This window comes from Orcinus orca, chromosome 5, assembly GCF_937001465.1.
Source record: "Orcinus orca chromosome 5, mOrcOrc1.1, whole genome shotgun sequence".
Classification (NCBI taxonomy): domain Eukaryota; kingdom Metazoa; phylum Chordata; class Mammalia; order Artiodactyla; family Delphinidae; genus Orcinus; species Orcinus orca.
This window is the reverse complement of record NC_064563.1, coordinates 93,484,896-93,511,986: the sequence shown is the minus strand read 5'-3', so window position 1 is coordinate 93,511,986 and position 27,091 is coordinate 93,484,896. Positions and strand designations below refer to the sequence as shown.

General features: G+C 39.1%; 1 protein-coding gene across 2 annotated transcripts in view; it reads right to left on the bottom strand.

The window, feature by feature from the left end:
* Positions 1–319: 319 nt before the first annotated feature.
* The window catches only part of MORC1 (MORC family CW-type zinc finger 1), a 352,246-nt gene continuing 325,474 nt past the window's right edge, over positions 320–27,091 (bottom strand). The window contains exons 28-33 of one of the 2 annotated variants that reach the window (XM_033432194.2): positions 25,046–25,112; positions 21,652–21,795; positions 13,463–13,550; positions 11,957–12,010; positions 4,148–4,342; positions 320–1,098 (exon numbers count right to left, since the gene is read on the bottom strand). In XM_033432194.2, the coding sequence (XP_033288085.1) occupies positions 1,006–1,098; positions 4,148–4,342; positions 11,957–12,010; positions 13,463–13,550; positions 21,652–21,795; positions 25,046–25,112 (641 nt within the window). In that variant the 3' untranslated portion in view covers positions 320–1,005. Of the gene's footprint in view, positions 1,099–4,147; positions 4,343–11,956; positions 12,011–13,462; positions 13,551–21,651; positions 21,799–25,045; positions 25,113–27,091 lie in introns of both variants that reach the window. The other variant, XM_033432196.2, reaches the window with a different exon arrangement.

Genomic DNA, 27,091 nt, shown 5'->3' with positions numbered 1-27,091 from the left:
AATGAGACAGCGCTGCATATACTGATCCTGATATGGAATGATCTTGAAGATATATTAAATGGAAAAAAACAAAAGCATATTCTGGATGCTATTACATCCATATTTATATCCACATAATGATTTATATGGTTTTATATACATTGACTGATTTTGGATGAATTCATAAGTAACTAGTAAAACCATGCCTCTTGAGAAGAGTAATTAAGTAACTAAAGACAAGAACGGGATGAAGACTTTTCACTGTACTGTATTCCATTTCACATGTTCTGAATTTTATACTATGTGCATGTACATAAAATTAAAATTATACAATTACACAAACATTTATTAAATGTTTTATTGCTTTTGTCCAAAGTTGCAGACATTTCTAAACAAATAAAACAAACAGTTGTCAAGGAAAATGTAAAACACAATTCTTACATATATGTAATATGTATTCATATTATGCTTAGAAGATTGGCTCTTTTACTATAACTCAATAATAAAATTAACATATAAAATATATCTCAAAGTTCTTTTGGGATGTATATTATCTGCTTTACTGAGTACTGGCTGTAGTGGAGAAGGGGTATAATGTCTTTCTTTTTCAACTCAAGTTTCAAAAGGAGGTGATTCTGTAGTTCTTTGGCTCTTAAAAACCACTGTTTTCCAGTTTTTACAATCTTTTTAGTGAAAACAAAATTTAAGCCTAAATGACATTTCCATCTTTCTTAGCAGCTCACGGGAACTAGAGAACTCTAGAAATGGTTTCTGAGAGAACAGGAAGAGTTAGGGAATAGAACTGGGAAACATACAAATTGTAAACCAGTCTCCATTTCTAAAACATAAAATTTTCTTACTGTTAAACAAGATGAACTTTACAATAACAAGTGCAAAGGAGATATTTTTACAGAATCTTCTTTTTTTCTTATTAGCATTTTAAAAAATGGAATGTCTTTTCTTTTAATTTTGAGAAGTACTTTCCTTTTTTTTGAAAGGAGACTATGTCCTGTACCTGCAGTCATTTTATTTAAAAGTCTTCTGAAAAAGGAGATTATCTTCTTTAAGCAGAGCTTCTAAATAACTGTCAATTTGCTCCAGGTCTCCTGCTGGACCGCCCTGGAAAAGAGAAGCAACAATCATAGGAGGGGAAGAAGCTACAGGGTTTATTCCTGTAATCTGGGTGGCCTTGGACCAGTCTTCCCTATGATTCATGTAGCAACAAAACCCAGCTTGCATTCGAATAATGCTTTTAACCTTTTGAAATGTTTTTGCATTTAATCTCATTTTATGCTCACAAGTGGTTAGGAACTTGAATCTTTTTTTTTTTCTTCTTCTTCTTCTTTAGTGGAAATTAGTTCAACTGTGCTTTTTGGGGTTTTTTTTTCCCCTTCTATATAATTACTTGTCATATTCCTAAAGCCCCCGCCCTCATCTCATTTTTCTGTTATAGGCTCTCATGAATTTTTAGCCTTAGAGGCAAAACAGACGGGTAGGCAAATTCTGACTTCTCTGTTTCTCCTTTTTCCTCTGCAGCATCTTTTCCCACAACCTTTGGCTTGCTGCCCTGATCTGTCCCCTTTTCTCTTTCCCTCAGTTCTCTATTGGGGTAATCTCAAGCTCTCCTTCCTTGAGCTTCTTGATCCATGAACAGCTGGACAAATGCTCCCTCTTTACTGACCTAAGTCTCACTCCCTCAGGCCCAACCATGGGATCAACTCATTCTCCAACTGCGCTGATGGACAGGAGAATTTTTAGGAAGGACCTTTCAGAAATAATCCCAATGTTATTACTGTTTCCAATAAGTGTCTGGCACTATCATAGTTTCTCCATCCCTCATCTGGTTCCATTAAATGTGTTTTTGCTTTGCTCCCTTTGCCCTAGATTTGCTCAGTCTTCTAACAAGCCTGAATTGTACTGAGTCCCAGCTTTGTAACTAGGACGCTGTTTGGGTTTCCATGATACTGATATTCACTAGGATTTCCAAATATTCACTGACCCTGAGGAATGCCCTGTGTGATCCTTTCTGACACCGACAGCTCTCAGCCTGTTCAGTCTGGTCTAATCCTTTGGCTCCTGCTTTCTACCCTGCAGACTAGACTTCCTGCTAGGACTCCAGGTTGATCCTGTTCCCAGGTTCTTCATGTGCTGCCCCAACCGTCTGTTCCAGGTCCACCGCATCTCATGTGTCTGCTCTACTCCATGGTAGCTGCTCGCGCAATTAAAGGCACTGAGAATGTAAATTTCAAGTGGGGGATGAGAGTAAACATATCTGGGCAGGAGCCTTTTGAGTACCTCTACAATGATACTGGATAAAACATTTCACATTCTGTGGGCTAAAGCCCTTCACCTCTTTACTAAAGTTTGTGAATAAAACAAATTAAGTTAGTATAATTACTCTGGCTACTGTGAGGGAACCCAGGGGTTTGACACAGAAGGAAGAGTAAACTACTATTCTTTCATTTTGTTTTTCCTAGCTGAACAGATTTGCTATTGTGAGAACCAAATAATTTTTATGAACTTTCTTGATAGACAGTGGTATTCCATTACTATGATAAAGAACTTCTTTGGTCTCTCTAGTTGTTCTTGTTAGTGAAACAACAGTCATCACTGAAACCCTACCATGTGTGAGGCTCCACCAGACCTTTCACATGCAAAAACATTCACCACCCTCTGTAGCCACAAGAACCCGAAGGAGCTCCACTCAAATCCCACTCTCACAAATTGGCTTAGGTAGTACTGTTGACAGAAGGACAAATATAATAACCATTATGTGAAAATCGTTAGCTTTAATCATCCTTTTTATTTTAATAATGAAACATTTTAACTGTTGCCTAGACCACCCAAGAAGAGAGAGATCGTCTCTTTTGGCTATATACTTAATCAAAAATACTTTCTGTGTTTTTATTTTGTATTTTATATAAGAGAAATCCCAGCAAATCCAAAGATGTGTCGTTTTTGAAAGAGCAATGAACTCTCACACTGACTGAAAACCAGACAGTCGGCTTCAAAGTCCATGCTCATCATGTTCAGTACTGATGCTCAGCAAGTTTCCTCGTCTGTCTCTCCGCGACCCCCTTCATGGGCAAAGCCGTCCTCCAGGCCTCCAGGCAGGTTTCTCTGGGAGACAGCTCCTGCCCTCTCTCCCTGCATGGCCCAGGAAGGACCTGTCTCCTGTTCCAGACTCAGGGCCTATGTGTGAGTTTTGTCTGGGTCCTGAGACAATTTTCTCCCCGTCAGACCCTATTTCCATATACTTTTTTAAAGCAGGCTAGATGATATCTAAGGAGCTTCCAGTTTACCATGACAATAAACTGAACCAAAGGCTAGTCTTGAGGCAGCCCAGAGAGTGCCCAGGTGTCCATCACCAGTGCTGGGGAAGCAACGCAAAGTGCTGGGTGCTGAGTGTATGATGCCAAGTTGCTCCAGACACAGACCTGCCCTTGCGGGCCCCCAGAGAGCTCTCTGACCCCCTCTTAGGGAGCTTTCCTAGGAGTCCCACTGAACAACCTTCGTTTATACCCCAAGGAAAGCTGAGAAACACAGTCATAGTTCCTGGGCTCACTGTTGATTTCTCAATTTATTTCTAGCATCTACAGAAAGACTTTTCAACATTGGATATATATACTTTAATTTTTGATGTTTTCTCCCCAGCATTTGTATATGCTATAGTAGAAGATGGGTATTTCCTCACTGGCTCAATCTATCATAGAAGCCCAATTCTTTATGCATTCAAATATATAAATAAACAAGAAGAACAGTAATTCATAGTTACATGATATTTTCCTCTAAGATTAGAAGAGTCTGTTTTTTTAACCTCTGTATTAGGATAAAAATTAAAATATTTTGTTGTCTGAAAAAATTAGGAAAAAATTTCCTACTGGAAATATGCTACTGAGGAGACAGCATGATCGAACTATACCAACAGCACAAGCAAAGCTTCTGATTTTTTAAAGGGAAAATGTAATAGGCCTTTAAAACAGTGTTCTAATTTATACTTTCAAAGTTCATTTATTTGTGATTTCAATATCCATTAAGAGAGAGTTAGGGCTTGGTTAAGTGACTCGTCCAAAGTCATAAGTGGATGACGACATTAGGAGAGGAAGCTAGCCCAGCGCTCTCTACACAATGTGTGTTCCTATTACTCAAATAAAATTTCATTTCTTACCAGCTGAAGTTTCTGCAATAATACTGTCAGTTTCACACGAAGATTATTCAGTTTGTCTTCAGTGATTTTTCTTTTTTTTTCACATTGTCCCAGGGATACTTCATTAAGCACTCCTCTTCTGTTTGCATCATAGATAATGGATTGCATGGTTTCCTTTAGTTTTTTTTCATATTGGACCATGTAAACATTACGGACCTGGGAATGTTTTAAAAACAGTTTTAGTATATTTTTAAAATATTACTTTCCTCCCTAATAGCAGAATATCATATTCCAATCCTACACATATATACCACGTGTCAACTCTGTACATATGTACTATGGGTGGTCTACATTTAAGATATGTTGATCCCTTAAGGAACTAACAATCTGATGGAAGAGGAAGAGAAAGAAGGAAAAATGCACAATAGTCCAGTAACTATAATATAAAGAGGCACGCCAAGGTCAGCTCAGAAACTCTTGCTTTGGAATAAAGAAGAAACCTAGTAATGCTTGAATTTGTTCTCCTACCAGGGCTACCGTATTCTTCAAGGCACAAAGGGGACAGGTGCCTGTGACTCGCCACAGCACCAGTAACTCACAGATGATGACAGAGTGTCCAGCCACTTGGGGCTTTAAATGTGTGATTTATAACTCAAGTCTGTAGCGTCTGAAAAGCACAGAAGCTACAGTAAGAGGAATTCCTAGTCTGCCACTCTCCTTGGGTTCCCTAATCTGATGTAAAAAGTACGGTTATATACTAACACATGTGACCTTTGCTAATTCAAGAGTCTTGGTTATTTTCCAAGAGCTTGTGTTGCACCTGAGACACTCACAGAATAGAAAGAAGTAATGGAGTGGCCAAATGCTTCCATTTCAAAATGACATTAATTGCCTGTATCAACATTTTGAGAGGGCCGGGGGATATTCTGAGAAAAGAGATACAGGGAAAATCCTGTTTTGATAAACATTTGAATGTTTCAGCAATAAGAAGATTTCTGTATTCTAATATGCTGGGTTGCCAGGAAAATTGTACGGTATCCTCGTTGGTCTTCTGGGTCCACCCTGTCCGCCTTCACCCTCCTCCACTACACTCACTAATACATGCAGGCCCTTCCCCAACACTGCCACATCATCCCCTTTAAGCACTCATTGACCTCACACATTTCTCCTTTTTCTATAAAATTCTTTAAACAAACAAACAAAACCCCCTAAGTATACTGAATTCTGTTTAATAGACGTTCACCAACTACTTCCTAAATTCGAGGCACTGAATTTTATTATAGGTGATGCAGAGATATGTAAGATTCAGTCTTTGCCCTCAAGAAGCTTCTAGTCTACAGAATGAGATAATACAAGTATGCAAATATTGTATCTTTATGGGAGAAAATGTATTGTGCCCCAAGTAAGGCACAGATATTATTAGAGTTGAGAGGCGGGTGTGGAGTCTCCATTAAATAGAAGAGCATTAAAGTCCTGACTTAAGGTATTTGAGTTGGATTGACATCACTAATTTACCTCCAATTATGTATACTATTCATGTGCTACTAACTGAGAGGAATATTTGGGAGCAGGGACCCAAATACCACTCCACAGTAGTAAACAATGGCCATATATGTGTGCGTTTATATATATACACACATACATTCACACATATATATCATGTGTTGTATTAAAGGTGAGACTTAATTGTGAAATCTGTAGATTGCCACGTAAAGAAATCTTAGATTTCTTTCGAGACTTACACTGCCTGGATGTTTGTGTGAGGGCACAAGGAATTAGACTCTGAAATCCTTGACCTGGCTCTGCCTCTTCTTACCTCATTTCCTGAGTTCTAGGCCTCGCCCTTCCAGGTATACATCAAGCTCCCTCCTGCCACAGACCCTTTGCCCTTGCTGCTGTCTTTGTTCAGCAGATTCAGCTCCAGATATACACAAGGCTCACTCTTGGTCTCAACCAGTATGAAAACATGGCTCAGATATTCCTTGCTCTCTGTATCTGAAATAGCCTCCCCTTCCCCAACACACCATCACTGTCTATCCCCTGGCCTTGCACAATTATCTTATGGCACATCACATTGTATGTTTATTTATGTTTTATTTAAGTGTTTGTTATCTATCTTTCCCTCGGGAACGTAACCTCAATGTAAAAAAAAAATTGGTTTTGTACACCTCTCTATTTCCAACACCTGCCACATGGCACTAAATAGTGAAGAGTTAGGACAGCAGATGTTCAGAATTAACAGCAAAGGGACTTCAAATACGACGGCCAAACCTGCCTTGAAATGCAGGCTACATTCTGAGATCTTGGAGGGGCATCCTTTTTTGAACATGCTCAATTCAACCTACAAGAAGTTGATGGCTTAAAACTAAGGCGATAACCACCTCCTCCAAGAAGCTTCACAGGTGCTTCCCGTGGAGGCTTCTGTCAAACCCAGGAAGTGAGATCTCCCACGGCCTGAAGGTAGAGTAGGGTAAATAATTCAACACAGCTGGAATAATGAGGACAGAGTCATGGACAGTTCAGATGTCAGCAGCCAATTATAGTTCTTAGTTTTCAGAACTTCAGAATCTTATAAGCTTTTGCCATCCTAAACAACAGCCAGGAAACACTTTCTTGTAAAAAGCAACAACAATAATAAAACAAACCAAAACAAATAAAATTAAAAATATAAAAAACAATATTACCTAGAAAAATAACAGTATTGCTCATCAGCAATAAAAAGAAACACACGATTGATATACTTAATGGATCTGAAGGACATTATGTTGAGTGAATAAAGCCAATCATAAAGTGACACCTACTGTATGATACCATTTTGATAACATCCCTCAATAAGTGGTACTGGGAAAAATGGACAGCTACATGTAAAGGAATGAAATTAGAACACTCCCTAACACCATACACAAAAATAAACTCAAAATGGATTAGAGACCTCAATGTAAGACCGGACATTATAAAACTCTTAGAGGAAAACATAGGAAGAACACTCTTTGACATAAATCACAGCAAGATCTTTTTTGACCCACCTCCTAGAGTAATGGAAATAAAAACAAAAATAAACAAATGGGACGTAATGAAACTTCAAAGCTTTTGCACAGCAAAGGAAACCATAAACAAAACGAAAAGACAACCCTTAGAATGGGAGAAAATATTTGCAAACGAATTAACGGACAAAGGATTGATCTCCAAAATATATAAACAGCTCATGCAGCTCAATATTAAAAAAACAAACAACCCAATCCAAAAATGGGAAGAAGACCTAAATAGACATTTCTCCAGAGACATACAGATGGCCAAGAAGCATATGAAATCTGCTCAACATCACTAATTATTAGAGAAATGCAAATCAAAACTACAATAAGGTATCACCCCACACCAGTTAGAATGGGCATCATCAGAAAATCTACAAACAACAAATGCTGGAGAGAGTGTGGAGAAAAGGGAACCCTCTTGCACTGTTGGTGGGAATGTAAATTGATACAGCCATTATGGAGAACGGTATGGACGTTCCTTAAAAAACTAAAAATAGAACTACCATATGACCCATCAATCCCACTACTGGGCATCTACCCAGAGAAAACCCTAATCCAAAAAGACACATGCACCCCAATGTTCATTGCAGTACTATTTACAATAGCCAGGTCATGGAAGCAACCTAAATGCCCATCGACAGACGAATGGATAAAGAAGATGTGGTACATATATACAATGGAATATTACTCTGCCATAAAAAGGAACGAAATTGGGACATTTGTAGAGATGTGGATGGATACAGAGACTGTCATACAGAGTGAAGTAAGTCAGAAAGAGAAAAACAATTATCGTATATTAACGCATATTTGTGGAACCTAGAAAAATAGTACAGATGCACCAGTTTGCAGGGCAGAAATTGAGACACAGATGTAGAGAACAGACGTATGGACACCAAGGGGGGAAAGCGGCGGGGGTGGTGGTGGTGTTGGTGGGATGAACTGGGAGATTGGGATTGACATGTATACACTAATATGTATAAAATAGATAACTAATAAGAACCTGCTGTATAAGAAAATAAAATAAAATTCAAAAATGAAAAAAAGAATGTTTATACAGCATGCTACATTCAAAATCATATTCAGTCTCTCAACGTTCACTATTTTGTAACCAGCAAACTGTATTTCCTTCAAGCACTAGCAGCCAGTTTAGCCAGTTTCCTGACTTATGCTTCTTGCTTTCTCAGGCTAACATCTCAATGAGGTTTCTAAAAACGGTAACACTTTTGACAACTTTTAAAGCTCAATATAAAAGGACTTCTGGTTGTTTTAACATTTTAATTAAGGTGAGTATAGAATTGTAACAGGATGAGAGGCTTAGTTCTGCTGGTTAAACTCACTCTTGTAGAGGTATTTGCGGCAGATCAAAAATGGAATTCTTCCAAACTCCATTAATTCAGAATGGAATTAGGATTTGAAAGAAAGAATATTCAACTGAGATTTTAATTTTCTGCCTTGAATTTAAAAAGTCAGAGCTCTGGCAGCTCTGGAGCTCCAGAATCCTAATAAGTTTGCACAAAGTAAGGCAGGACTACAAAATCTATAGATTTTGCACCCTATTTACAAGAATATGCATGTGTTTGTGTGGGCAGACACTACAGCAGAAACAATCAACTTTGAGTCAATGCACAATAGTAAGGTCCAGATGCATTCAAAGCTACTTATTGATGTTGCTAGGATATGAGAGGATTGCTAATTTCAAGGATTCAATAATCTAGTTGAGGAGAAAATAAAATACAGGAAACTACTGTAATGCAAGGCAGAAAATTTAATTAATGCTAAAGTAGAGTTTTAAGGTCCTCTCAGAACACAGAAGTCAAGATTAATTTCACACGGAGAGACTGAGGTAGGCTTGATGTAGAAGGTAGCATTGATCAGGCTGTACAAAGGGTGGGCAGGATTTCCAGAGGCCAACCGTGGACTGGGAGAGTGGAGAAGAGTATTCGGGGGGACAGCACGGGGAAACGCTCAGAGGCAGGCCAGTCTAGTAGGTTGGAGCAACTCCATTTTGGATGGAGCAGATGGCTTGCAAAAGGAAAGAATAAAAGATGGTGGTTCAGGTTGGGTTGCAAAGGACCACCAATGCTGTCATGAATCATCTGCTACTCTAATAGTTATGGACACTGCTGATGTGGTCAGGGCGGGTGACCAAAAAAGTTTGTGCTTTACAAAGGGTCCTCCCTTTATTAAACGTACACACCTTAAAGCAAGGTGCATAGAGTTAACCCTACATGGATTTCAATAAATGATTTCAATAGTTTTTATAACCATCCACTTAAAGCTACTAATCATTAATAAAGTCCTTAAAACCAGTTTCATGTGAAGAAAATCGTGATTCCAATTGTTCTGTATTTTGCTTGCAACATCTCCATTTCAACAGGAACTCATGGTCTCTTGACTGTTTATCTTGCTTTGATTCTTTGAATTCCATTTGCCCTGAACATTACGAGGATTCTACTCATCATCTATGCTAACACCTTGAATAAACACTTATTCAGTCTGGCCTCCAAGACCCAACAACTTGGCTCCATTACTGAGTGTAGACACTGAAAAAATATCATTTAGAAACAGACATGAAGGACATGTATAAGCTTGGATACGCTGAGATGTATGATAAACTAATTCTTAGCAAATTTCTAAGTTTTTTAGTGTAAATAGTTAAATCAGAGTTCCCTAACCAGTAGATAAGGATGTGTCAAGAGATCCAGGAACCCTACTGGTGATTTGTCAAGCTGGCTGCCACAGAGTTGGGACAATTCCTGGTGGGACAGTAAACAACCTGCCTACCGCATGCCCTCCCCACACCATATTTTACTGTCAGCATCTCCCCATATACATCTCACCATGTAATGTCAAGGTCTCTAGTAAGTAAACAATAATTCTTTTATGCCAATAGGCTGAGAAGCTGTAGTATACCTACTGCAAGTAATACTTGCAAACTTTATCATAAGGATGAAGTATTACAGTCTGGATAAGAATGAGATGGAATAAAGTGAGGTAGTGAAAAGAGCTCTGGAGTGGCACAAATCTGGGTTCCAATCCTGAATCTACTACTTACTTGCATCATGACATTGGAATGTTATCTTTCTGGTTCTCCATTTCCTCATTACTAACATGGAGATAGTGGCAGCTATACATCCCAAAGTTGTGAGAATTAAATGAGGTAACATATATAAAAGGCCTAGTTTAGTGCCTGGAGCTAGTGGCTCTTAATCAATCACAGTGTTAGATTTGCTGATGAAAATAATACTAGTAAAATAATAATAATAATAATAATAGTGCTAGAATAGGGTCAAAAATATGTTGGATAAAAGCTGTCTTTTACTCTAATTAGGAAATGACAACTAAGTCTTCACACCGAAAATGTTCAATTACTGCTTTTTCAACAAAAATGCTACTCAGAAAATAAATTCAATTTTCAGTTGAACAGTGATGAGAAATTAAGAACCACAATATTCCTTCATTTCCAGTTGCTTATCACAGGCCAGTAGGCACTCAGGCAGAAATATCAGAGGCAAATATATCAACAGGGGTATTACATTTAGGCACACCCTAAAATCCAAACACTTTGTGACACAGCCTTTCTAAGAAGAAATCTAGTTTAGGTTCTAATTTTCATTTCAAGTTTGCCTAGTTATATGCTTTGGGGAACTTACTTCCCAATTCTATTTCATTTATAAAACATGAATATTCAAACATATTCCATTCCCCACAAAAGAGATGAGGCGGCGCCTGTGCTTACAGCTGTGCTGTGCACAATTCCAGGAAGCATCATTCACCTCCCAGTCTTGCATATTATTATGAGAGTTTTCCAGAAGATGGCTGTAAGCATAAGCACTTGGAAGAAGATGCTAGTATATGTGCTAGTGATAGAGCTGGTGCACCTGTTTAAGCAAACACAGGTGAAGTGTCAGCAGAAACCTAAGCATCTCAATATTGATCCTGGTGCCATGAAAAGTTCTAGACTGTTGTGGCCTCCATGAAGTATCTGGGAACCTCAGTGGCTGTACTGGCTCCAGTGCTAATCCCCTGTGTTAGTTGGGCCAGGTTCACATCTTGGAGTCTCAGTTCCCTTGATTGTGATTTAAGGAAGTTGAGGGCATATGATTTTTTGAGATATTTCTCTAGTAGAACTGAAGGACTCTATGGACTCTTCCCTGCCACCACCAAGGAAACCTTTAAGAACTAGATACACAGTATTATAAGAAAACTGTAAAAAAAAACAAAACAACAAAAACAAAAAACCATCTACCCAGAGAGAGAGAAAGGTTGTAATGAAACACACCAAAAAATACCAGTGATCTTGGAATGGTTTGGGACTATGGATGAATTTCTTAAAATTCCTTTTACTTTCTTTTATTAGCATTATTTTATAGCTGCTTTTAAAATAGAAAAATCATAAACTTAAAAAAAACTGTTGATAGAATTTAAAAAACCCAGAGAGATATCAAATTGTCCAAAATAATTAAAGACTTTTATACAAAAGATTTCTGATTTAGCACAGTGTCTCAAGGATCCAGTGAACCTATTGCTTAAAGACTCAGAATGTCATGTTTCCTGTTCAAAATATAGTCCTACTCCAAGTGTTTCATAAGCTTTATGGTTTGGAAACATTTGCATCTTTAAAATTCAAAAAGATGTTGCTTTGTGGCATCTGATATGCTACAGATTAATCTAAGTCTTGATAAGTAAATGCAAATTTGATTTCCTTTCAAACCTAACATTTAGAAATGTATATTATTTCTCCTTTGGAATACAGGATCATTTAGAATATAAATGATTACGTTGAAAGGAAGCTTACCTGGTTGAAACACATTTTCAGCTTCTTGTTTGTCTGTTCTGGGCATTGCTCCAGCTGTTTTCATAAATCATAACAGAACAGGATATTAACTTTTAGGGAATGAGCTGTCTACAGTAGAGTTATAACATGCAAGTACCTAGTATAAAAAAGCATCAAAGCCTAGAACTTGCCAACATCGGTGCTGTGGGTCTTTTAAGCCAGGGTCTAATTATATTATACAACATGGTTTTAAAATTTTTCAGATGAAAAAGAAAATCAAGGTGAAGGAAAAGTAAATGACAAATAATAAAGCCGTTGGAGTCTAGATATCTTGGATGGGGACGCCACAGAAATAGACTGGGGAGAGTCACTGGCATGTGGGATAGTATTTAAAGTCAGAGACTAGATGAGGTCACCTAGAAACAACATTTAATAGAGAGAAGAAAGTGGTCCAGGAACAAGCCCTGAGACACACCGACATTTAGAAACCAAATAGAGAAGGAGCTGCCAGCGCAGAGGATGGGAGGGAGGGAAGCAGGAAAATGAGAAGTGTGTTGTCATGGAAGCTACATAAAGAAAGTGCTTCAAGAAAGAAAGAGTGGTCAGCTGGGCTGAAGAGGTCAGGTAAGATAAGTGACTACTGCACTTGTCAGCACAGTGGTCACTGGTGGTTTGACAAGACAGTCCCAGTGACGCTGTTGAGTCAGAAGCCCCACGGGAAAGAATGAGGTGACAGTAGATGGTGAAGCAGCAGAAACAATGATGTAGGACTTCATCCAGGATCAGACGAAGACATATGGCACCTGTGCAAATTAATCTTGTGGTGCTCTTTTCACTGATAGCTTTTCACGTGTACCCATCCCTTCCACAAGCAACACCGAGCATGAGGGTGGCGAGGAAGGCCCCCACCCTCCTGTACCTGGCGGGGCTCTTCCAGTCCCGTGAGCAGCTCTGGCGGCCTGAGGCCTGCACCCCTCACTCAGCTTCACCACAGCCTGCTGTGACTCAGCAGCTCAGGGACCGCCCACTGTGGGCCAGTGCCAGACTCACCCTGTGCACCCCAGGTAGCTGCTGATCAAAGTTTTCCTTCCCATCATATATAGTATTGCCTCTGAGAGGAGATTTGGTAAATGCAATTTTCTTCATCTTTCCCTGTGATGTCTTAGTGATTCTAACCCAATCTTCACCTCAGTTCCTCATAAAAGGTAGCTGAGGAAGTGTATCTAAGGGATAGGAACTATTTTTGGTGCAGGGAGAGAAGTTAAGGACTATATCCTGTCTCTTTTCATCTCAGAGACTGACTACTCTCAGTCTGTACAATCTTCCCAGAGTTTATTTAAACCTTGGCCATGCTGGTTTCCCATGCAGCTTTAATTCCGAGTTACCCACTTAGTACAAAGATCCCCATCCTCATTCACTTAAGCTATTCTAGGTCCTCTCATTGGTAACCCTTTACATTTTTCTTCACTGAAGATTCAATTCAGGGTGTTCTGTCATTCCCTCAAAGTTCAAAAAAAGTCAGCTTGCCTCCAAACTTGCTGTAAGTTCCTCCAGAGACGTGTGGCCAAATTCTGATGGTAGACAATACTCAGGGAAAAAATACAGAAGAATCTCCCTAGGAATATAAGCACAGCAGAGATGAGAATACACCAGGAAAAGAGATGCAGCGCTCATGTGTCCGAACTGGCTCTATCTCCTGGGTTTTGTTAAATATCTTGGCAAAGACAAACATTTGTGCCTGCCAAATAGTTTGTTTTTATAAGCGGCATCAAAGTGTTCTTCAAAAGGTATTGACTGGGGAGAGGGAGGAGGCCATGGCTATAAAAGGGCAACAGGAAGAATCCTTGTGGTGATGGAAGTCTTCTGTATCTTGACTGTGTCAATGTCAATATCCTAATTTCTGTATTGTTCTATAGTTTTGCAAAATGTTACCATTGGGAGAAACTGGGTAAAGGGTACAGGGGATATCTCTGTATTATTTCTTACAACAGCACAGGAATCTACATTTATCTTCAAATAAAACGTTTATAAAAGCAAGCAAGCATGAGCTCACAATGCCCGTCCATAACCAAGCAGTCCAGGAAAACCTTGCACCTACCTGAATTTCTCCTTGGCAGAGAGCTAAGTCAGCATTGCAAAATTCCTGGAGGAAAAGAGGCTGACTACAGGCTTACTGACTTTTTCCCTAAGAAAACCAAAGAACTTAACTCTTCGGAGTAATTCTTTCATCGGGGCCTCTGGGACTACCCCCAGAAATCATACATGGACCCTGCTCTTTCCAGACAGCCATGGTCATTGTTCTGACAGGTGCTTCCTTTTGTCAAAAGGCAGGAGCACCCCACCCTTCTAGTGTGATGGCTTTTCTAGGATTAATCCCCTAGATGACATACATTTCACTCCTGGGAGAATATGAAATCTAGAAATTTACAGTTACCACATCTTAAAAGTATATAGAGTGTTTTATGTTGAAGTGTTCCAAGAACTTCATGTATATTACCCAAGGGACTTACAAAATTTTTCAATTATAAAATAACATGGCACACAAAGGATAAGACAGCTATTTCTTATATAATTTACATTCCTAGTATTTTAATTATATTATTTGTGGCAATATTCATTTGTAATTTTAAGGAGATTCAATCCAAAAAGTTAAAAATCCTCAGCATTTCACAACATCAAATGTAACACACACACACACACACACACACACACACAGTCCTCAGAATTATTTGCCTGGCTGGTAAGAAGATGAGTAGGAAAGAGGCAGGATGAGAAAGGGCTTCTGGGTATTTGAGCTGAGCAGAAATCAGATGGCATAGAAAGAAAAGCTTCAAGTGGAGTCCCTGGGAAAGGAGGCCTGTGGAGGAGAAGTGGTGAGAGGTATTTTTAAATACAAACCACCTCTTTCCTCCCCTAAATCCAGCCTCCCTTCCTCCAATACAGGGTTGAAACCCCTGTACTGGTCCTGAGTATTGGTCCTTTTCATGGTGGGTATAAATTCTGTGGGGTTTAGATTTAGAGCTAATCAGCAATCTTCCAAGGAAGTATTTCTAGAAAAACAAATATTCGGAGGTGGTGGCATTTGGTGGGGAGTGGGAAAGGGTGAAGGGGCAGGTTGGGGAGAGACAAAGCTCTGAATCAGTTCTGGATTATTCTCAGTCTGTGAAATCTCTACATCAAAATTTACATGAAACACCATTATAGTCTGAATAATGTCTCACACGTGTGTACTATTATTTCTAAAGACAGGTAAAGAGACAAAGACACACAGAGAGAAGGAGAGATTATTTTAAAGTGAAACATTTTATGTAAAGGTTTTATTGGAATCACTTGTCACAAGTAGCTCATCATGTGTATTTTCTCAATATCCTCAAGCTCATTAATTCCACAGACAATCCCTGAATGCTACTAAAACAAAGCCTTTATCTAGGGCACCTTCCAGAGCCTGGCATCGTGTCCCATGCTAGGAACCCAATACATTCTTATTACACTGAATTCAGTCTAGTAGGGAATGCAGACAAGGAAGAAAACTATTCCAATACAGTGTGACAGAAGCTAGAATGGGAATGCAGCACCATGGCTACCTAGAGGAGGGGCCCAAATTCGTATTTGGGAAGCCCCAAAGGAAGGGTAGGAGTCAGCTAGCTGTGTGGGGCAGGGGGGTACAGCCTGTGAAGGAAGAATGCCAGGCCAACTGCACTATATGTTGGGGAACTGAGTATTTTCTGATGGTATTGAGCACCCTGGTCAGATTCATCCATTCTTTATAAAGTGCTGGAAATGTGCTAAGTGTTGCTATAGGCTTCATATACAAAACTTCATGTCATCTTTATGGAAGCTCTCTCTTTTTTTTTTTTTTTTGGTGGTACGTGGGCCTCTCACTGTTGTGGCCTCTCCTGTTGCGGAGCACAGGCTCCGGACATGCAGGCTCAGTGGCCATGGCTCACGGGCCCAGCCGCTCCGCAGCATGTGGGATCCTCCTGGACCAGGGCACGAACCCACGTCCCCTGCATCGGCAGGCGGACTCTCAACCACTGCGCCACCAGGGAAGCCCTATGGAAGCTCTTTGATTGAGGACTTATTCCTATTTTGAACCTCTCTGGTTCCCTAATTGTTAAGGATCCTCATCTCCACGCCCACCTGTAGTCTCCTTTGCCCCTCTCCCTCCAAGACCTTAGTATCCACCTTTGTACTCTCTCCTCCATCTCACTTCTTCTAAAAGGCTCTTCCCTTGGGGATTCTGTCCGAGACTGACTGGAGAGGAAGACAAATTATCCTGCTCCTGTAGTCTCTAAGCACAAACGCACAGACCTCCGCATTTTCCTTTTCCTGAAAAATTAATCCAGGAAAACTGTTAGATCCTCTTAAAAACTGTAAGCTACCAAAAATCATAAATGTGGGGGCTGAATGTAGATGCTTAACTCTTTAAAAATTCCTTCATTTATTGTCTTGAGTCCCTTTCTTTGATGCAATTCTTCAATGACACCTTCTTTTGTTCCTGAGGAGGGTATATATAATCAAACTTCTCTCCACCCTCAAACTTCAGGTTTCCTTTAAGACAGAAACAGTGATCCTCTAATTCACAAAAGGTCCTTCAACGATGTGCTCAGCACAGAACTATAGGAATAACCTGGTGTCTGGAGTATCGAAATGGATACTGTGTATTTTGGAGGGACTCAAGAACCAAGTGCTACCATTCAAGGGGAGTCTTTTCTTACCAAGAACACCCCTTCTTCCCTTGGAGCTTTTATTCATAGTTCCACCTCCAAACTTGCTAATAAAATCAGGAATTTGTCTTTATTAACATTATCTCTCTTCTTGGGGATTCAAGAAATAAGTAACCTGAAGATCTTCCAGAGCTATTGTTTGCATCCAGGACTGTAATAGGTTCTTGGCTATAATGCCCATTTCAGTTGAATTCCTACAGAAACCATATCCGTATCTAAAAGTTTGAGTTGGAAATTTTTATAGAGTTCAACTAGCTGAGCTACGACACTAAATCAGCTCTGTCTCCATATATGATGACCAAGCTTTGAAAAGCTCCAGTTAAGGGCCATTTCCTTTTTATTCCATGGTCACGTCCTTTCTCAACAGGGTAATTTTTCCTTAAGAAAAATCTTTCTTGCATTAATATAACTCTGCTCTTTCTAGACATGAGAAGAGATACACAGAGGTTCCTGGTTACCCTGCTGTTCTTTTTAAAGAGTAAACTAGTTAATAATAAGCTTGGTCTTGGCTAAGGAGAAGAGCAAGCCTCCTACCTGAGGTAGAGCGAAACTCTCTCCTTCAACCCAGTGAAAGGCTATGGAAATGGCATGGCTCCACTTTCTAAAACCAGGAGTCAGGTCCTGGTTTTTGATAGACCTCAACTGCTAATTTTTTTTTTTTTTTTGTGGTCTTTTCTTTTGCTTCAGTAACTGGCAGCAACCTGTAAAAAGTGACTTTCTTTTTAAAATTTATTTTTGGTATTTTTAAAAGTTAAGATAACATGAAGCATGTCTGCACTTTTGTAGAGGTGAAATAAATGAAGCCTGACTTATATCAAGTTTACATATACGATAAACTAAAACAAGGCATTATAGGTTAGCATTTGTGAGTAAGGACTATGAGACCACACTGCCAATATTCAAATCCCAGCTCTACCACTTAAGAGTTATGTAATGCTGGGCAAATTACTTAACCTCTGCATACCTCAATTTTCTCATCTGTAAAATGGGAATAATAAAAGTATTTATTTATAGGGTTGTTGTAAGGTTTAAGTGAGTTAACATATGCAGAGCCCTTAGGACAGTGCCTGGCACATAGTAAGTGCATTAAAAATATTATTATTATTGTTGTTGTTGTTGTTGTTGAAAGTGATTTGAGATTTGATACTGCTTCAATATTTAGGACCATTTGGTAAAATTTAACAATCTGGATCTCAGTTTACCTTATTTACCTCTGATTTATTCACACAACTCAGTTGCACCCCATTATTTGAAAATACTTTAACATCCAGTAGTACTATTCACTGCTTTTCACATTAATCCCTTTCAATTTAACTAAAATTATTTTTGAAAATCTACTAATACACATTGGACACTGTGGAAAATTCAATCTGTTTTCAAAGGAGTTACTACATTTGGGGATTAAATAAATTAATACACATAAAACAAAACATAATGCAAGATAGGAAAATGTTAAACTGAGCATAATCGGGTGATAAAAAAGGATAATAAGAACGACTATTTTTTATTAATTTATAACATGAAACTAATAGAAGAGGCCCATTTAGCAGTGTAGGAAGGGATAAGGATGATGTCATGTTCAAAGTGAACCAAGTGGAGGGAACACTCCACACACTTCAAAGGGCCTGACTGCTCTCTTATCTGTGACAAGCAAGGCAAGTCTGGTGAACAATCGTGAGTGTAAAGAACATGGTCCCCTCCACACTGTACATGGCCAGCCACAATCTTCATGCCTGGAGGAATTTAAAGTCTAGTAAACACAAGGACTAATATGTGGGCCAGACAATAGAATAGTGCAGTACAGGGAAGAAAACATAAAGAAGACAAGAAATCTGTTTTCACTGGTGAAATGTGAGAAAACATATGACATGCTGCCAAAGGCAAAAGAGAAAATTGGTAAATGAGGAGCTCCTTTTGTTCCAGTCAAAGCCTTGTGTGGTGTACAATTCTTTTCCCACTGAATATTTTTATAAAACAATCACCACAAAAAAATTCAAGTTGGTACAGAAAGGAGCTTACTTATTAATTCATTTGGCTTTCAGAGTGTTCAGCTGATAACAGTATGATGATTTCAAGTACTAAAGATTCTACATGTTCATTAGGGAGATGGTTTCTGGGAAATTTAAATTTTCTAGTGATGCCTAATTATAGAGGTGGATGCACCTTAAAGCCTTAGTACACTCAATCAGATTATCTCCTTTTTGATCACATGTAACTCATGAAAATGAATAATGATGATACACTTAGAGGCAGAACAAAAATTAGCCAAGAAAAAATAAAGATGATGATAATGCACAGTTGTACATCCAAACTCTGCTGCAACACAACCAGGCAAATCTCTCCAGGCTCGTAGTGCAGAGAGCAGCAAAGCGTGTGTGGGTGTCTGTGTGTGTGTATATGTAGTGAATATTACAAAAAGTGTGTGTGTATATACGTAAGTATGTACATATGTATGTGTGAGTATATATATACACCGTGATTAAAAGCAAGAGCTTCCAAATCAGGGAGCCCTGTCCTTAGTAGCTGTGTAATTGTCTTTGTGATTTTGAGTGTTACTTAGTTTCTCTTTTTCAGTTTAGCGTTTTAAAAAAAAAAATAATTAAAAATAATACCAGCCTTGTAAGTTTGTCTAAGGAGCTAATGTATACAAAGCACTCAGGTGACTGTGTAAAATATAATAATGACTCATAAATAGTGGCTCTTATTATCATCAAGAAGGCCTGGTTCACTTGAAGCAATGTCCCAGTCATTGACATGTCATATCCATACATTTTTTAATAATATGCACACATTTATTCAGATATACACAGGCATATTGATATATAATTTTTTCCATACTACCATGTCTTAGGGACCAATTGACATGCCTGAATCTCAGAACTAGTGAGTAAGAAACCAGGATTCAAATTTAAGGCTACCCAACATCAAGGATGAGGATCTTACATACTACGTCCGGACGAACACTGATAGAAGGCAAGAAGATGGTTGGAGAATCCCATTTTCTAGGGACTATACTGTAGGCCATGGCAGTATGAGACTGACATCCATCCAGATCACTGGATGAACGGCCTTTTCAACCTCATAATATTTGTACAACCCTGAGGTCTGGCTTGCTTCTGTCCCGTTCCCAGGCTCGTGCAAGCTTGCCAACCCAGACACTGTGCAGATCTGGTAGTCAGAACTTACTGTTCAGGAATGCAGCACTCTGGCTTCACTCCTTGATCAGTGACTTGTCTCTGGATCCCTAGTGTCATTAGTGAAAATGTGTCCTGATGCAAAGTCCAAGTTGGATCCACCTGAATATAACAAGAGCGTCCTCCTTTCTCCTAGGGCAGGATGGATGTTGGGTGTGTGTTCCTAAAGGATGGTAGGTGGGGCCCTCATCCATGTAAGCACAGCCCCGCAGCCCTAGACACAGAAACTTCCATAAAGCCCAGGGCAACTGCAGAATGCAATTCATGGCTTCCAGTGGTTTGCAGTCTACTGTCACACACAGGAACCTAGACCCTATCCTGGACCTGCGTAGGGGCCATAGCTCCCTATATATATGCCCCACCTCTAACTTTCTCTTCCTTCCTGTTTCTATCCTTTGCCAACTCCTTTCTTCAGGAAGATTTTGTCAGTCACTGATCAGAAAGTCAAAGTAACATCCTAAGGGAAAATACTATTCCAGCTAGAGCATGTTGTATTTCCCTCTGCTGAAAGCCTCTTACCTCACCCAGGCCCCTCAAAGCTTGTGAACCAAACCAATTGGCTGTACTAATTTAGTGGTGCTTCTGCTACTGTCCCCCACCCGCTCATATGACACCTATTTGAGAGCACTCTTCTGGATACTAACTTCTTTGGCTTGACTGTAAAGCCCTCTCCTATCATTGGTCCCTACCTGGAAAAACTCTGAACCTTGGACTTTACCCCCTCCCCGTCTCCATCCTTTGAGAACTGAGATCCAGACATTTAAACCCCTCATTAACCATGCCCACAAATGTTAAGATTGTACACTGAACCAAAAAGTAAAACTCAGTTTCTCTCAATAAGTTCAGTATCTAAAGCTACAAAAAGAGACTTTCTAGAAGGCCATAATGTCATGAGGGTCTTCGTGAGGCAGTAAAAAAAAAAAAAAAAAAAAAAAAAGAGAAAGAACGGAAAGAAAGGGAGGGAGGGAAGAAGGAAGGAAGGAAGGAATTCAGTAAGAATTCTTTTTTTTTTTTTTTTGCCCCGTTCATTATAAATGGCCCCTATTTGTTTTTGTTTTTTTTTTAACATCTTTATTGGAGCATCATTGCTTTACAATGGTGTGTTAGTTCCTGCTTTATAACAAAGTGAATCAGCTATACATATACATATACCCCCATGTCTCCTCCCTCTTGTGTCTCCCTCCCACCCTCCCTATCCCACCCCTCTAGGTGGACACAAAGCACCGAGCTGATCTCCCTGTGCTATGCGGCTGCTTCCCACTGTCATACAGAGTGCAGTAAGTCAGAAAGGGAAAAAAAAATACCATATGCTAACACATATATATGGACTCTAAAAAAAAAGTGGTTCTGAAGAACCTAGGGACGGGACAGGAATAAAGACGCAGACATAGAGAATGGACTTAAGGACATGGGGAGGGGGAAGGGTAAGCTGGGACGAAGTGAGATAGTGGCATGGACATATATACACTACCATTCATCTGTTTTTAATAGCCCTTTCTGTCCTGTCTTCTATCCTTACAAATCCTGGTTCTTTATTACACTGGAGAGAGGATTAACATCCACCATATTGCTGGACCATGTAACAAGAGGGCAGTTAGTGACAACAGTTCTCTTTCAAAAGACATGTCACCCACGTTATATCTAAATCAGTGCAGTTAGGAGACAAGTCATAAAGTCATTTTATTGAATTTTCTCGATAATATCACCACCCAACAGAGAAAAGAATATCAGGAATTGTCACTGCTTAGAAAATTCAACAAAGCATATGTAGAAATATGCTAGTAAGTATCTTTACCTTAAATTAGATGTCAGTTTTCTTACTGTTTCCTTGACAGATGTGCTTTGAGAAGATGTTGTCAGTGAAGAAGCAACTTTACAACCACCCCTCACAGACACGCTGGCTTCGTATCCAGAACTTGAATTTAAATCTTCCACTGGCCTACTGGGCAAAAACAAGCCAAGGTTTATAGTTTCTAAGTAGAAATCACATTAGATACTAATAAATTCAGAAATATTAATACACAACAAATGAGATGTTAATACGCAAAAAATGAAAGCTAGGACATAGATGTAATGCTGAAAACTGTCATTTATGTAGTTATATAAAATCAATTCTCAGGTATAAGAATTACTATTTATTCCTGACAAATCTTGTTTCAAGGTTTTTGAGTAGCCCCAATTAAATAGAATTGGCAGTAATTTATTCTTAATAACAGTAGTCATATACCATTTGTCTCCTATTTGCTGAAAGAGGCTTTTAAACCCAAGTTCTACTTTAGCCTGGGGGAAGGTAAGTACAGAAGGTAGGTCCAGAAATAAAGCAAAGTCAGCTGAAAGAAATATGTAGTCAAGATCTGGTGGAAGGAGAGCATTCCAGGTGAAGTGTAATGATCCTGGGGGAGAAACAAGGTAGGGCTGTTGAGAGACACACGAGAAGGCCAGGGCTGCAGGGGGGGAGTGCACAGGAAGAAGAGGCAGAGAGAGGAGGTGAGAGGCACTGGCCATGGGGTGGGGACTGGAGTTTATTTTAAGCAGAGCAGGTGCTACCATTGGAGGGTTTCTTCCATGGGAGTGAGGTGAGCTGATTGATACATGTTTTAAAAAGATAACTGGCTGCAGCGTGGAGAAGAGCTCACAATGAGGATGCAAAAAGTAGTGTGTAGTGTGTTAATGAGCCCCAAGGCTTTCAGTACCGGGGGAACAAAAAAGCTCAGGAGGGCTGGGGGACACGCAATATGGGAGGCGAAGCTGGGTAGGCAGGTGGGGGCCAGATCACGTAGGGTCTTATTTGTCAAGTGAAAAGGAGATTTTAGTAATCCCTTCATGCTAACGTCCATGAATTAAGACCGCAACTCTAGAGAGTTTCCTATGTTTACAATGTATGGACCTTTTTTAAAAAATTGGATAATAGCTTATATCAAATGGAACATGTTTCTACTGTCAACAGTTCTTTGTCAGTAATTATACTGCCTAACTTCAGCTGATACTTTATATAAGATTAAGAACACTGTGTTATAACTAATGCTTAATTGTCTGTTAAAGAACACTCACACAATGTCTGAAGCCTATTAATTATAACCTCTTTTATGCTGAAATTTTATTAAAGAAGTCCTTAAATTTAAATTTTCTTTTTTTTTTTTACCATTTTTGGGATGCTGGAAATTCGTGCTGGGGTGGGAGATGGAGGGTAAAATGCACTACACCAGAGCACAGAGATCCCTCCCTGAACCTTTGTTTCTTCTTCTGCCAAATAATAATAGTGCCTGCCTCACAGAGCTGTGCTGAGGATTACATAATACATACACAGAATTTAGCTCAATGCCTACTAACAGTAAGTGCTCAGCAGACAGAACCTAGTTATCAATGTTATTATAATCATCTCCATTATTACTACCACTACTAATGAATTTGATAAGATTCTCCCATTAAGATTGTTTTAATTGGATAATAGTTCTAACATTCATATTGTAGTTATGACTCAAAGATTATTTTTAAAAAACACAAGTTCATAAAAGCCTAAAAGTAATATATGAAATAATACACACACAGGCAAAAAAACATGTTTTAGATTTTGGATGGATTTTAAATTTCAACTCAAATTTTAATAAATAACTTTAGGTTAAAGCATCGTCCATAAAATGACCTAACAACAGCACTGGGGGGAAAATTACATCATTTATTCAATCAACAAATATTATAGAATGCCAACTCTGAGGCAGGTGCTATTCTCGACACTAAGGACACAGCGGTGAGTAAGATAGCCCCTGTTCTTGTGGAGTGAGTTAGTTTCAAGTGAAAATACAGAAAATACGAAAGCTAGAATGTAAAGTGTTAAAAGAAATAGATAATTGAATAAGATACTTTAAAATAATAATAAAGGCTCTGAAAGAAATACAGTGGGATGATACAATTTGATGGTGTGCGTTATCAGAAGCGGGGCGGGCTATTTTAGATGGAGTGTTCGGGGAAGATCTGTCAGAGGCCAGAGTTACAAAGAAGAAAAGATATGAGCCCCGTCCTTCATGAAGCTCACATGCAGAGGGAAGACAGATACTCAGACGACAATTCCACCTGACGTGAGGAGTTGTTCACACCGTGTGTCAGAACGTGGTTGGTATTTAACAAATACTTACTGCAGTTGAATGAACTATGATGCAATCTGATCCCCGCAGTGGTGGCTCTGTGAACACCTGAGTCTGCCCAGGAGAATCGGGGCCCCCAAAGGAGAGAACACTTGAACTGGGACGTGAATGAAAGGGTAACAGACCAGTACATAAGAGGGCATTCAAACCCAGGAAGTGGTGTGGAAAAAGAGGTGGAATTTTGTGATATAACAGAACGGGAAGCAATTTTGAAAGTCTGGGAAGCAAAGTGGGAGCTAACCTGGGAGTCATGAGCACAGGGGGCTTGTGCCATGCTCAGGAGTTTCTGCCTTGTCTTAAAAGTGGTGGGGCTATGAAAGCCTTCTGAGTGGAAGAGTGGAGGGATGGGATTTGAGGGTTAGAGTGACTACTCAGTCAGCAAGTGCAGGACAATAACAGCTCCTCTTAGGTTTGGTTTGGTTTGGTTTTTCTTGTACTTAACTCAGTGTGCCCCTCTGCAAAAAGAACACAGGATTCTTCCCAGCAACACTGGGTCTGAATGCTTGGAAAGCAGCTTAGACAAATTTGGAGCAGCGTGAGGATAAGAATCTGTTTCCTTGAAAACATTTTTTTTTTTCATTCTATTGGATAACCAAAATATTCAGCTTCTATTTAAAAGTGACAGGAGTCTTATGTCAAGAAAATTCTAGCATACGATGATTAGTGCACGTATGTATGGCAATAAGATAATGAGCCACACAAAAAAAATCAGCTCATGATTTCATAGTCATACGTATATGTGACATTTTTAGTTCTTTGACTATATTACAATAATTTGAATTGGTTGCTTTCTGTGAGCGGGAAGTTAAGCCTGTTCCGTTTCATAATTCCCAAATCCTCACAAAAGAAAATGAAAAAGTTTGGGAAAAGGGTAAGAAATCTAGTGTATTCTATTCTTTCCTGTCTCCTTTGTAAAATCTGGTTCCACTCTTCATTGCCTTTGCTTGTTGCTATTATTTTCTTTCTTCTTGTATTTAAACATTGATAATTACTTTTCAACAGTATAATTGTACTCCCTTGGAATTTGTATAATTGCAGTACACTCACCTTTCCCAGTTAGGTGATGAAGGGTTTCTCTTTATTTCTGCAGTATCACTGCACAACTCCTGTGTTTCTTCAAAAGAACATAGACAAAATGAAGAAAGTCAATCACATTTTGGCGATTACACAATGAACTGAAAGAAGTGTTAGCAGTTCATTAACAACTTGTATATAATTTGGCTTTGTATTCAAACACTCTTTTGTAAAATTGCACCAATATGTTCTTAAGGCAATTTATAATAACCTCTTAATAAGGAATCCAAGAGCCTCTGTAGCTTCTTTTTTATAATTTCTTTTTAATGATGCTTATTTTTTGCTATTGCTGTGCACGGGATGACTAATGGGAACTGTCCAGTGTCCCTTCTCTCAGCAGCCCCTGCGCAGACAACCACTTGTCTTCCCCCAGTATCTTACTCTCTTCCATTTTGAGTTCAGGTTCAAAGACATCCTGACAGATCCCAATCAGAAATGTGCCTCTAGGAGAGAGCAGAACTTTAAAGCAGAAAGCGACCTACAGTCATCGAGTTAATCTCACTCAGGGAACTTCAGAATCCGAGGTTCAGAGAGGTTAGTGATTTGTTTACAGTCCATAGAAGAGCAGAAATGCTTTGATCCCCTCGGATTGGTTTCAAGAGTGTCTTGGGGAGCGTGTTAAGGAATAGGTCAAGGTGTTCTTCTTCCAGCTAATATCTCTAGAATTCTTTTTGATAACTGTGATCTTGTCCCACCAAGTAAACCCTTGCCAATAAGTTTAGGGCCACTGAAGGCCAAGGGGAACAGGACAGCAACAAGGAAAGTTTTGGATGGTGAGTGAATGGCTGAGGACCTGCCTGACTCCTCTAAGGAAACATAAAAGAGAATAGACAGGTTTTCCAAGCACACTGCAGGCACAGTTGGTTTTGCTCATGATCTGCATGCAAAGTAAAATTTCTTAACCCATTAGCCAACTAATTCATAACTACAGTCATTTGAAAATATTTCACAATTCGTTCCTTCCAAATCCAGGATGAGTATTTGAAATTAAATATTAATTTTAGGATCAAAATTGTATTAACAATTTTTTCATTACAATTTGGAAATCCAACAGGCACATACTTGAAGGCATGTTAATAGTTTGAAACTTCTATAAAAGACTGGCTTTAAAATTAAGAGACCCTTACAAAAGAAATCTTGATTGTGGAATAGCTAACTATCCTAGTTATGATGAAAGAGAAAAAGTGTGATTTCTTATGGACCTCACTAATGGGTTCAAATATAAAGATGTGAATGAATGACTGATTAGGTTACCTAAGCAATGAAGTATAAAAGAAGGGAGAGCGTACAACCAAGAGTGAACACGAAATGATGGCATGGATCGACACAAAAACAACTGGAAATTATGGAGTCAAAATGAACTGAGACCTGTTTAGGAGACTAAGAAAGGCTTTAAAACTTATTTCAAAATAAGAAGATGACAATGAAAAGAATGGTCCTGCTGCTTAGGCCCAATGGTATAATTTTACAATAAAGGAGACAATGATATAATAATAATATAACACATAATAAAAGAATTCTACTAATAATAATGAATGGACACTAAGAAAATAAAATTTTCTGAGTCTAGCTTGTTTCCAGCTTCTCCATGCAGGGAAATTGTCTTTAGATTGAATATTATCAGATGGCAACTTTATGCTTAAAAGAAGCTCAAGTCTCTCACCTAAGACAAATTACATCCCACGGACATGAAGGAACTAATAAATGCGTTTGTTGAACTATTCTTAGTGATCTCAGAGGAATCATGCAAAATAGGGAAAAAACTAAAATGACTGAAAACAGAGGAATGTCATTGTAATATTCAAAAACAGTTTCTGAAAATTATAGGCCTGATATCAGTCGTCAGCAAATTTCTAAGTAGAATTCAATGAGGGGGTGACAGACGTCCACTGTTGGAATTTCAGGCAGTGAGGTAGTACTGGGGGAAGTGCGCTCAGGCAGGAAGTGTGCCCCTGCCCCTCCAAAATGTGTGAGGTTGGCAGCTCACTCTCTACCCACCTCTCCTCCCACTATTGGAAA